The sequence below is a fragment of the Pongo abelii genome, chromosome 5 (assembly GCF_028885655.2).
Source record: "Pongo abelii isolate AG06213 chromosome 5, NHGRI_mPonAbe1-v2.0_pri, whole genome shotgun sequence".
NCBI classification, from domain to species: Eukaryota; Metazoa; Chordata; class Mammalia; order Primates; family Hominidae; genus Pongo; species Pongo abelii.
Genome location: NC_071990.2, coordinates 134,048,890 through 134,061,700, shown reverse-complemented (window position 1 = coordinate 134,061,700; position 12,811 = coordinate 134,048,890). Strand labels below are relative to the sequence as shown.

Genomic DNA, 12,811 nt, shown 5'->3' with positions numbered 1-12,811 from the left:
GGACTCTCACAGGCGTCTGCATTCCCTGCCTTGCAACTCAGCTTGCACATGGTCCACCCACTGCCAGATTCCCCCTCCTACCAGCTGCTGAACTAATATGCCATAGTCAGGATGGGGGTGAGAAGCTGAGCCAGGCATCTGCCCTTCTCACAGGCCTGCTACCTCCACAAAAGGCAGACCGATGACCCCCAAGGGATTACAACCTGCACAGCAGAAAGCACTTGATACCTGGATTGGGGTTGATGAGGGGCTTGGCCCTGCTGAGGAGCTCATCAAACGTGCTGTGACCCTCCCAGCGAGAGATGGAGGCAACAGTCTATGCCTAGCCCTGAGACTGTGGAGGATGTGTCTGGCTGCAACTCTCCCTGTGATGCATCCAGTCCTCTGCAGGGGTGAAAAGAGGGTGGTAGTGGTCCCTGGTCAGAGCGGGTAAGAGGAGACTGGATGGAGCCCAAGGTGCCAGGGGGAAGGGGAACATGAGGCTGAATACCCCTCCCAGGGAAGAAGGAACAAGGTGTAATGCAAGACTACTAGTGGTCTGAAGTTCCAAGCACCCAGCACATGCTCCATTTTCCCTTCAGTTAACAACACACACACTTCAAAGACAGAAATTCAAGACAGCAACTATGAGCATGAAACCCTAACAGTAGGTCTCTGCACTGCTGCCTCAGTCATATGCCCATGGAATAACTCTGCCTATTTCATTTCAGATATTAAATTATCTCTTTGTAATAGCAGCTCAATGATGAGGCAAAGAATACCCCATGTGGAGGTAACTGTGAAATTTCCAGACAAAAGGGTATAGAAGCTGATGTCCAGGCAGTTCTGATAATAACAGCCTTTCTTGACATACAGCCTTGTTCTCATAATACTAACAGTAATTTGGTAATTATGTGGAAGTAACTGCGAAATTTCCAGACAAGAGGGTGTAGAAGCTGAGGTCCAGGCAGTTCTGAAAATAACAGCCTTTCTTGACATACAGGCTTGTCCCCATAATACTAACAGTAATTTAGGGGATTAAGAAGGGAGATTAAGGAATGAAGCTCCATAAAAAGGATTTCAGACCTGGGGGAAAAAATAGCTAATTTTGATCCTATATGGCACCTATTAAGTAGGAAATGATAAAGACCTTTTCCCTCCACAACAGTATATATAGGACTTCAAAATATAAATATGATATGCCAGTTAGGACAAAGGTACTAAAAATATATAGGAATAAAAGGAATAAATTAATACATATATTAAAGGTGTGACATAAAAACAATCATTCAGTTGATCATCTACCAAATTCTTTTTGGCAATGCTATTTTACCTTCCCTTTAATTCTCAAACCTAGCTTGATCTCACCCTACTCTTACTCAGTAACCTTGCTTCTCTATTTTCTGAAATGTGATACATGCAATTTAAAGACCAAAAGGATGCAGGGTTCAGAGCTGCATGATGTAGGTAAGAGTCAACGATGATTCCCGGGTTTTCAACTTGCCAGTAGGCAGGATATAGTGAGCAGGAGAAAGAGTGAGTCTAGAAGAGAAAGATGATGGGTTAGGTTTGGACTGGTCAGAGGGACTTAACACCGGAGTTCTTCAGCAGGGAATTTAGCCTATGAGTTTTCAGCTCAGGAAAGAAACTGTGCCAGAAACAGTCATTTGGGGTTTCTCGCATTCTGGTGTTTTGAAACCATAGAAAGAAATGTGATTGCCTGGTGCCCATAGCCAGGATGTCCAATGCTGTAGATGTGTCCAGTTAAATGAAAAAAATAAAAAATAAATAAAAATAAAAAACCTACCAGGCACTAAATGTATGTTTTGGGTGAGGGGAGAATAGAAGAAAAATAAAAACTAAAACGAAACAAACCTACTCATTTGAATGAAAACAATAAATAAATAAAATCAACAGCCAAAACACGAAACATTCCAGAAGAAATGTGTTTTATAGAGTAGTAGGATGCTACTCAGTATTTGTTGACTGGATTAGAGTGTGCACAGTGAAAATAGAAGGAACAGAGAGCACCAAGTTCAAAGTTATACCTGCAAAAAGAAAAAGTAGCCAGAAATACAGATAGAAAAACAGGAAAAAGTGGTCCCATAGACGTCATGGAATGAAAGAGGTTCAGGTAAGGGAGGCATAGCCAGGAGTGTCCAATGCTGTAGATGTGTCAAGTCAAATGAAGACTGAGAATTGTTTGTTGTCATTAACAACTAGATTAATGATAAGCATGACTGGACTTCTTCTGATGGAATGTTGGAGACAGAATCTAGATGGCAGTGGATTGAGAATGAATGAGAATGGAGAGGGAAGGCAAGTGAAATAATGAACAATGACTGATACTGCTCAGCTGTAAAAAGGAAGAGACCTATATAATAGATAGCAAGAGACATGGGTTCAGAGAACATTCATGTTGTTATTTGTGTTTGGATTTGATTTTATCGTTTGTTATTTTATTCTGGGGTGTTAAAGAAAAACTAGTGGAAAATATGAGACCAGAGATTGAGCTCCAACTGGAAAAGTTTTACTGCCAAGCAGGGAACCAAGCACAGATCTAGGCTCTGGGAGATTGGGTTCAGGGGAGTAGAAATAGCGCAGTTTCTTAAAGCCAGAGGGCCATGAACTGCCTCTGTCCTGTATTAGGAAAGTGAAGTCTCTGAATGTTACTGATTGGCTGCTGATACCTGGGCTCATTGTTAGGTAAGCACCAGAACCGCTGGAGGTATCTGTAGCCATACATGGGGCATCTGCCTTGGGATTATAGCATTGTATTCATTTCCCATTGCTGCTGTAATAAATTAACCCAAATTTAGTGGTTAATCACAGCACAAATTTTTTGTCATGTTGTCTTACATGACTGGAGTTCTGGATTTTAGAAATTTGAAATGAGTCTCAGTGAACTAAAATCAAGTTGCCAGAGGTGCGCATTCCTTTCAGAGGATCTAGGGGAGAATCTCTTTCATGTCTTTTTAAGCTTCTTAGCATTCCTTAGGTTGTTGTCCCTTCCTCCATTCATAAAACCAGCAGCATAGCATCTTGAAGTCTTTCTCTGACCCTGACACTGACTCCCCTTCCTCCCTGTTGCATTTCTAATGACTTGCGATTACATTAGGCCCACCTGGCTAATCCTGGATAATCTCCTCGTCTCAAGATCCTTAATTTAATCACATCTTCAAAGTCCCTTTTGCCATGTAAGATAACACATTCACAGGTTCTAGGGATTCGAATATGAACATCACGGTGGGGATGGGATGGAGTATGCATTTTTCTGCCTACCACAGGCATCACCTGCTTCTGCTGCTGGCAAGAAATGTGGTCCGTGGATGACAGTGTCCTGCTGCTCCTGTCACCTCTGTGAGATGCCTGTCTCCAGGTTTTTTGATCCCCTCAGGCATAGAAGTCAGAAGTCAGAAAAGTAAGAAGGATGAGCATTATTTGTCAGGAGAGACACTAGAAAACAAAACTATCAAGTTCTTACCTTTTGAGACCAAAGAACTAGTTGAAGTAAAAAAGTTAAGATTAGAAAATATACACGCTCAGATAAAACAGGTTTTTCCTTTTCCACATTTTCTTCCCAGACAAGATGAAGATTTCATTAGGACTTTCAGTCAAGATGGTTCAGTTAGTTCATTCATCCACCCCTGTGCTCCAAATGAAAATATGGAAAGAGCAGGCATATAAAAAGGAAGAAAGGTACAAGCAAAGTTCATAAATTAGACCATCTTCTCTGTGTGCATGAAAAGATACAAACACAACATGTGAGCAGAGCTGAAAATCAGAACCTATGAGTTTTGCAGTTTCTGAAGCAGCAAAGGAACCCAGGATCTTGGCTCCTTTAAAGAGGTCTAATAAAAGTGCTCTGTGCAGGCAGGAAATAGTACATGCTCATTGCTTAAAGTCAGGGGCTGGAGTGAGGCTTATGACCTTGCAGCACATGTGAAAGGATGCTGAAGCCACGTGATTGATTTCAGAAAATCAATCTTAAAAATATATGTTTTGAAACTATTTCAAAAAATCCTTGTAAATTTCTTTCTGTTAAAACATTTATAAAACATAAAACAAAAAATTTTTATGTGATAGTGGTTTCCTTATTGACTCTGGTCTCCAAAATCTGCAGATGTGTTTTACATAATTGTCATTAATACATAAAACCTCAATAAGAAAGTTCCATAATCATATCCACTTTATAGGTAAGCAACTATGATCTACAAAGGGTAAGTGACTTATCCGAGATTGCAGGTGATGGAGATGAGATTCAAACCCAGGTAATGTGGCTTTAGAACCTCACTCTGAACCTTTATACTGCATGGTATGCAGTCTTTGCAGGAAAAAGAAGGTGTATGTTTTCAAAAAGCTTAACATTTACAGTCCTCACAGTAAATCTCTGAGATATCATATACTTCATGAATCTCCACTTTAGGTAAGGTAAGGAAGCTCAATATTGCAAGTTTACACGCTTTCGCACTTTTTCTTATTAAATAAAAAATTACCTTTTAGTGATTGGGGTAAACAAACCTTTTCAATAGACTAAAGTTGGACTTTTCCTAAACATTGATTATTAAGCATTTTCTATTTTAGCAAGCCAAATAAAGGAGAGAATGGCCAATTTTTCAAATATAAAAGATTAATAGATCATTATTTGATCGGTAGAAATATAAAAGAATTGATTGTTCTTGCGTAAAAAATATCTTTAGGAACTTAATAAGTGCAAGGCACTGTGCTAAGTATTGAAATATGTGAACAAAGAGTTACCAGCAAACGAAAAGTACATAACAGACTAATATAGTCAGAAAACATCAAATTACTTGATTTATAAAGTATAGGAATATATGTGTCTACAGGCAGAAAATAATCTAAAAACTATTGCGGATGTACTGTAACAGACTTAGTTTTTAGGTACAGTAAACAGAATACCTTTTGTGTGTCAAAGGGCATATCTGTTGCTTTTAATGCTCACTTCAAAATAATTTGATTTTTAAATTAATATCGCTGGTGTATTCCTGCTTTTTTCAAATGCAATTCTGAAATGTCATTCTTTAAGACTGACCTTTAAATAGGTTGCAATGTATCAAAAATGAATAGTGAAAACATAAGTCAAGGGCATGATAGCTGAAGAAAAATAAATATAACATCTTAAAAGGTTGCAAACACATGAGAAGTTCAGGAAATCCAGCTAATCATCAATTACATCAGTAATAAATGAAGAAACTCTGTTTCAGTAATAGCCAGTTACACTGACAGCTCTCTGAGAAGAGCTAGGTGATCGTGATGGTCTATTACAATGAATTATTGATGGACTATTCACAGCCCTGCCACTAAATAATTGATAAAGTTTCTCTAACAGGGGCAAACTACAGCAATTATTCTATAACTTTCTATGTCTGAACTCTCTATTTTAATATTTTTAAAAAGCACGAAGAGCTTCACATAATGTAGTAGTTGTCCTTTTAGTATCAGATAATTGAGAAAACACATGTGAACAAAAGTTACTATAAATTCAGCAATGCTGTTAAATAAATATGCATTTTATTAATAAAAAATAAACATGTATTATTTATAATAGTACATACACGTAAGAGTATTTATATAGCCTCCACTTGGGACATAAGTGGATTAATTACCTCTTTGCAATAGTTCTGCAACCTCCCGTTGGCTGAAGCAGACAATTTGGAACCACAGTGCTCCAGGATTGAGAACAAGCTCAGCAGTATGTTCCAAAGTCAGATTTTACTTGCAGGTAGTCTTGCTGAGTGAAGCCTATTTCCACCCTCAATGTGTTTTGTTCCAAATATATCCACAGCCCTGCAGCAGCTTGGTATGCAGCTGGTGAAGAAGTTTATAGCTTATTTGTATAAATAAATGATGTGTAGAAGAGAGGAGTGGTGTTGCATTAGCAGTCTAGTTAGTTTTCGGGAAAATAAATTTTTGATCAAAATACTTCCTTTTTAAGCACTACAAGAAGAGGAAAAGAAAATAAACAAGAAAGAGTAGATTGGAAGTGTATTCTCCACTATGATGTGGATAAGATCTTAGAAATATCACTGTACAGTATTTATTTCTGTAATCAGTTCATCTAAAGATTACACTCTACATAGTACAAGTAAATGGAACGGTATATATTTTTAAAGTCCCCCCAAATTGTTTTCCTTTTTTTTTTTTAATGTGTCAATGTAAGTTCACACTTGCAATTGAAGGAAGGAACTCACATTTCTATAAAGACATTACCTGACTCTCAAGTTCTTGAGCTCCTTTTTAAAGAAGGAGAATACGGGACCTTAACTGTGAGCATTTGAAAGTTGATCAATAAAGCTGTTCCTTGACAGTATTATCTGAACCACAAATAGGTACCCTGCTATGAAGACTTGCATCTTCCTTTTGTTCTCTTTTACCTTTAATTTTTTTCCTCCTAAATAGTCTCTGATCTTTTTGAAAGGTATTAACACACAAATATGAAACAGCTTAATCTTGTGTAAAGTATTTCCAAACTGGTTCATCTATAAAATGTATGACATGTAATGTTTGTGTAGCTCTGTTTACTCATTACTTTTTCTTTTCATTTTATAAAACAAACCTATTACAGAATTGTCTGGGAAAATCAGCTACCTAAACAAAGATTTCAGGCAGTGATTCAGGGATTTGAGAAGGGAAACCATTTTATTATTTGTTTTTTCAAATTTTGAATGTATCTGGAAACACTCGATGTATACTTTTAATTAAAAAGAATTAAAATTTATATTGATTGAGAAATGTATAATCAGATGGGAAAACTGAAGCTGTTCCTAGAGTGTATAATACCAATTTGGATATTTGCTATTTTGAAACAATCCTTGGTTATATTTGGATTACTCGGCTTTCTACAATTTCAATGCCAAATACAATATCTGGTTCAAAGTAAGAACTCAAAAGTGAAAAACTGCTCATTTGAATTGACTTTTAAAAAATCGTATTTTATTCAAAATTACTAAAAAAAGAACTACAGAAACCATCTTTTTGTTCACATGCTTATTCCACAATAATAAATTATATTATCCAAAAGTAAGATGTAGTGTGTATTCACACAATCATTAAACATTTTCTTTGCTAACACAGTCTTTGTAAAATGAGCAGGAAGAACTGCCATGGTTCAGAAAATAAAAGCGCTCAAGCGTTTTTCAGATGATCTCTGAGCACTAGAAAGTTCTACATTCCAGCTCTCTATAAAGTCTTTTTATATTAAAAGAAAGTTTCAAGAATTTATAATCCTGTGTCTACTTCTCAAGCAAGATATACATCAAAGATTTTTGTCCTCAGAGAATCTAACTTATAAGTAAAGCAGGAGCTTTATTTTCCCCTTTGTGTATTTTGGACAGCTGAACACTGATCATGAGTGTGGGAGAAACTACAAAACTTGAAAATATTTGAAGATACGAGTAGGAATCGCAGAGAAGAAAGTAGGGAACCAGAAAACCATAAAAGAATGCTAAATGGAAAAGAATCAGAAAATCGTATTCACTTATCACTAAATCTAAAATATGTCAAAATACATGAAGACAACAAATGCTTTAGAACAACTGTTGAATGTATTGTCCTCCAACTTGGCAGATGATCATGCTTGCCTCTCTATGTCCAAGTGTTTATTTTTGCACTTGACCTTAATTTCAAGTTAGTTTTGAGGTCTCTACAGTAACATTTTTAATCTGTCTCTACTTCTTCAGAAAATAAATTAGTTGTTGACGAATCACTCCTTAAGACCTTGCCGCTTACAATAAGTTTCATTGCCTTCCGAAACCATGGGTAAAAGAAAGCATATATGAAGGGGTTCGTAGCTGAATTATAATAAACACACCAAACTAAAATCTCATAAACATAAGGAGGAGTTATAAAATTCATATAAGCATCAATCACTGCATCAATGATGTATGGTACCCAAGAGACAAGAAATGCTGCCATAGCAATTCCTAAGGTTTTGGCAGCCTTTCTCTCTCTTTTTGCTACTCTTTCCTTCTAACTCTCTGAGGAGGACTGATCTTGGCTGGCTGTACTTTCTATCTTCCTAGCCTGATGCTTGGCCACCAAAAATAACTTACTGTATATAAACACCATGGCGACAGTGGGTAGAAAGAATAGAAGAAAACAAAGTAGGACCCAGTTTTGATTCAGTGGAGCCTGACAGCCTCCTACACAGGTTAGAGCAACTAATTCCTCAATTCCTTCTTTGTTGGCCCCCGTGTAAAAGATCAAAAAGCTGTATGTGACAGAAAAGAACCAGGAAAGAACAATGCATATCCCTGAAACTGACACAGTAAACTTGGTTGGATAGGTCAGAGGATCAGTAACAGCAATGTATCTATCAACAGAGATACAGCACAAATGAAATAAAGAAGCAAAACAGAAGGATGTGTTAAAACACGTATGGAATTTACAGTAACTGTCCCCAAAGTACCAACAGCTCTCCACAGACCTCACTGTGCTGAAGGGCATCACAGTGACTCACACCAAGAAGTCAGCACAGGCCAGCAACACGATCAGAAAGTTTGTAGGTGTATGCAGTTGTTTGAAGTGAAGGATAGCAATCATGACCAGTACGTTTCCAAACACTGCCAGCACAGCCCCAAAACCAAGGACGGCATAGAGGATAGCTCGAGGACCTGGTGAGTAAGGAGTTTTAATGCAGGATCCATTCATGTTCTCGTAACATAGCTCCACAGCCTCAGCTTGGGAGAAATTGTTCACCATTGCTTTCTTGTTTGAACTATTTTAAAGTTCTCAAATTCCTGCTTTCAAAAATTTTTTTAAAAGGAAGCAATTTCAAAGTCTTCTAGGAGGGGAAAATATCTCCAGTTAAAATGATAAAAGTTCGTGATTTTTCTAGCAATATTTTTCCAAATTAATATTTTCCATATTAACTATATGAACCTCTTGATCTTTCTAAAAAGTGTTCCCACATTCACATTTTAATATATTTAGAGTGGAAATGTGTTGCAGAAAGCCATTAAAAATATAGTCAAATATATTCCTAAATAAATGGCTGGCAATACACTTAGTCCAATGAGATTTATATATATGATTGACCAACCATTAAAAAAATTATTTTCTTGTGTGTTAGTTTACCTTCTGAAAAATCTCATCTGTAACCACCACAGTTGAGAAGTAATTAGGCTATCAAAGGCTGAGCTTTATTTCTTACATTATCTCCCCTGAGCAGCACTTTAGCAATAATGACAAACTATGCTTCATTTATTCATGAAGGAAGAGGTAAATTACATCTCCTTCAAACTATACCTTCAAAATCCCTATGGTATAGAGTGTGAAGATTAAGGAAAAGTTTCCTCATAATAGCTTTAAACTTACTTTAGGAATACATTTCTTCTACTACTTATGTTTTCAGAATTTGTGTTTTTCTTTTTATATTCTTTCATGATTCAGACAGCTTGAGATGATTTAGAGAACAAATCTTATTGAATTGATATTAGTCAGTGTAAAGTATTTTCCAGGCTAACAGGCAGTGTTAGATGTCTAAAATTAATAATTAAAATAAGCAATAACTCACCTAACATCTTACCTTCCCATCCTTAGAAAAACGGTGTAGTTTTAAACCTATCACAGAAGAATAGACAAAAACTGGGGTGGACCGGAGGGTTGTTTTTAGATAAGCCATATCCTTGAAGAATAGATTCATGCTGAGTCATCCAAGGTGCAAATAGAGACCAACTTGATTTCTCTAGGTGTATGAGTCCGTTCATATACTGAGGCATATGGTCTTAAGGAGGTTTAAAGAGTTCACCTAACAACAGTGAATAGTTTTACTTCATTTAACCATGAATAAGTGCAACCTTGCATCGGAATCTTAATCTTTGAGCTAGAGACTGAACTACTTTTATTGGCATTAACCCTATGCCATGGGTCTGGGCTCTGTTGACAGTGTAGATTCCTAGAAAAGGTTACATGCATACACATAAGTCAAATACATTCCTAAATAAATGGCTACTCTTTCCTTGTAACTCTCTGAGGAGGACTGAGCTTTTCTTTATAAGGCTACAGTTTTTAGGTAATAGGCTTCACTAGTCTGTTAATTTTAAATTTTGTGTGTGTGTGTTTGTGTATGTACAGGTGTGTGTACAGGTATTTTCAGGTTTCTCTAGTATTTTTTGGCTTCACTGATCTATGAGTTTTAAATCAATTTATTTTTACTTTTATTTCGCAGTTCATTCTTACCGGAGCCGTCACTAGTTTGATGGCACAAGACTTAATCTCCTCCTTGCAAAATGTCTCCTGGTTACTCCTAGGATTCCTCAGAAAAGTGCATCTATGTGCACACAAATCAGTCTACCCAATAAAATCACATTCCATACCCCTATGTTCTCCTCTTATTCCCCAGGTCTCCTGATAAGGTCCACCACATCTCTTGTTTTGCTCTCAAAATAGCTAAACAAATTCCACCACTGGCACATACGTGGTGGCTTGCCTGAGATTCTGAATGTATATTTAAAGAATGCGACTTTCCCAAACTTTAAAAATCCCCACTTCACTAATACCCAATTGAGGATGCTGTTGTCCAAAAGATAGTGACCACTTTCCTCAGTTTTTTATACTTGAGCCCTAAAATAGCAGCCTTCAGTCTCTTAGAGTGTCCTAAAACTTGCCCATTCCTGGAAGCCAAGACACTTGAGTATCAAGGAGCACCCCTAAGACCCACATCTTGGTGTTTAATACCTTCATCCAGTAAGAGCAACTAGGGCTTCTTTCTTATTCAAATAAATGGTTCATTCCTGCACGGGACAGGGAAGGAAGTACAGGAGGAAACTGGAACATATTTTGATGCCAAAAATTAAGGAAGATTTTTTTAAATGTTGGGGTATTTCATAAGAACGATGTTGCTAGCATAAATGAGCTCCTACTGACTGAATGTGGGACAATTTGAGTCCTTATATAATCAGGGGGAATAAAAAGTATAAAACATTGAAAAAGAATCAATGATGCCACACTAATCAGATATACATAAAACGATAGATTGATCGATAGATAGATATAGATCGATAGATCAATAGATAGATGATAAATGAAAACTCTTTCTTACAATAGAATGCAAAGTGCCAACTGATACATATGAAGAGAGTATAAATTTGAAACATTATTGTTTTGGAACCATCACATTAATATTGATTTAGGCAAGAATCATCACTAGATGCTAAATTGAGGAGGGGTGGAGTTTTATGAGAATCAGGTAGTATTTATATGGTTTAAAGTGTTTCCCAGAAATCACTTATTAGCTGCAAAAGAAAAAATAGTAGCTATATAATGGAGACATCAAACAAGACTCTGAGAAGATGATCAAAATTAATATCCCCAGTGAAGGGCAGATGGCCGGGTATGCCTCTGGATAAGATACCATGAGAAGCACAAAATATACTATACATGGTATTCCAGTCAGGAATGCATAACCTGGATTTAATCATGAAGAAATTTCAAACAAACCCAAGTTGAGAAACATCCTATTTTTTAAAAGGGTGGAGGGCAGTGGGAGTTGAGGTTATGTTCTTCAAAAATGTTAATGTTGTAAAAGCCTAAAGAACTCCAGAATAAAGGCCAAGGCAGGGGAATCACGAGGTCAGGAGATCGAGACCATCCTGGCTAACATGGTGAAACCCCATCTCTACTAAAAATACAAAAAAAACCCCACCAAAATTAGCCAGGTGTGGTGGTGGGTGCCTGTAGTCCCAGCTACTTGGGAGGCTGAGGCAGGAGAATGGTGTGAACCTGGGAGGCGGAGCTTGCAGTGAGCTGAGATCATGCCACTGCACTCCAACCTGGGTGACAGAGCAAGACTCTGTTTCAAAAAAAAGAAGTATGTGATCCTAGAATGCAGTGCCTTACTAGGTCAATTGACAAAATTAGAATATGGGTGGTACTTGGTGAAGATATTTTATCAATGTTAAATTGTTGATTGCTTGATTTTTATGTCCTTGTATAAACAAAAAAATGTTAAATTGCTGAAATATCTAGGCCTCAACTTACTCTCAGAAGACTCCAAAAAAAACTGTACATTATTGGGGGAACCTGCCCCCAGTATTTCAACGTAGGTTCTTTCTATTTTTCATAAGTGTCGGCCAGCTGAGAAACAAAGAGAAAGTACAAAGAGAGGAATTTTACAGCTGGGCCTCCAGGGGTGACATTACATATCGGTAGGACCATGATGCCCCTCTGAGCCGCAAAACCAGCAGGTTTTTATTAAGGACTTCAAAAGGGGAGGCGGTGTACAAACAGGGAGAGGTCACAAAGATCACATGCTTCAAAGGGCAAAAAGAAGAACAAAGATCACATGCTTTTGAGGAAACAGGACCAGGGCAAAATCAGAAACTCCTGATAAGGGTCTATGTTCAGCGGTGCACATATTGTCTTGATAGACATCTTAACAGAAAACAGGGTTCAAGAGCAGAGAACCGGTCTGACCTCAAATTCACCAGGGTGGGATTTTTCCCCACCCTAGTAAGCCTGAGGGTACTGCAGGAGACCAGGGCATATTTCAGTCCTTATCTCAACTGCATAAGACAGACACTCCCAGAGCAGCCGTTTATAGACCTCACCACAGGAATGCAATTCTTTTCCTAGAGTCTTAATATTAATATTCCTTGCTAGGAAAAGAATTTAGTGATACCTCTTCTACTTGCACATCTGTTTATAGGCTTTCTGCAAGAAGAAAAATATGGCTTTTTTGCCCGACCCCGCAGGCAGTCAGACCTTATGGTTGTCTTCCCTTGTTCCCTAAAAATCACTGTTATTCTGTTCTTTTTCAAGGAGCACTGATTTCATATTGTTCAAACTCACATGTTTTACAATCAATTTGTAC

General features: G+C 37.4%; 1 protein-coding gene across 1 annotated transcript; it reads right to left on the bottom strand.

Moving 5' to 3' along the window:
• Positions 1-7,656: 7,656 nt before the first annotated feature.
• Positions 7,657-8,700, bottom strand: LOC100438479 (trace amine-associated receptor 9). The gene is given in 1 exon segment (XM_002817368.5): positions 7,657-8,700. A coding segment is annotated over 1 exon segment (1,044 nt).
• Positions 8,701-12,811: the final 4,111 nt, after the last annotated feature.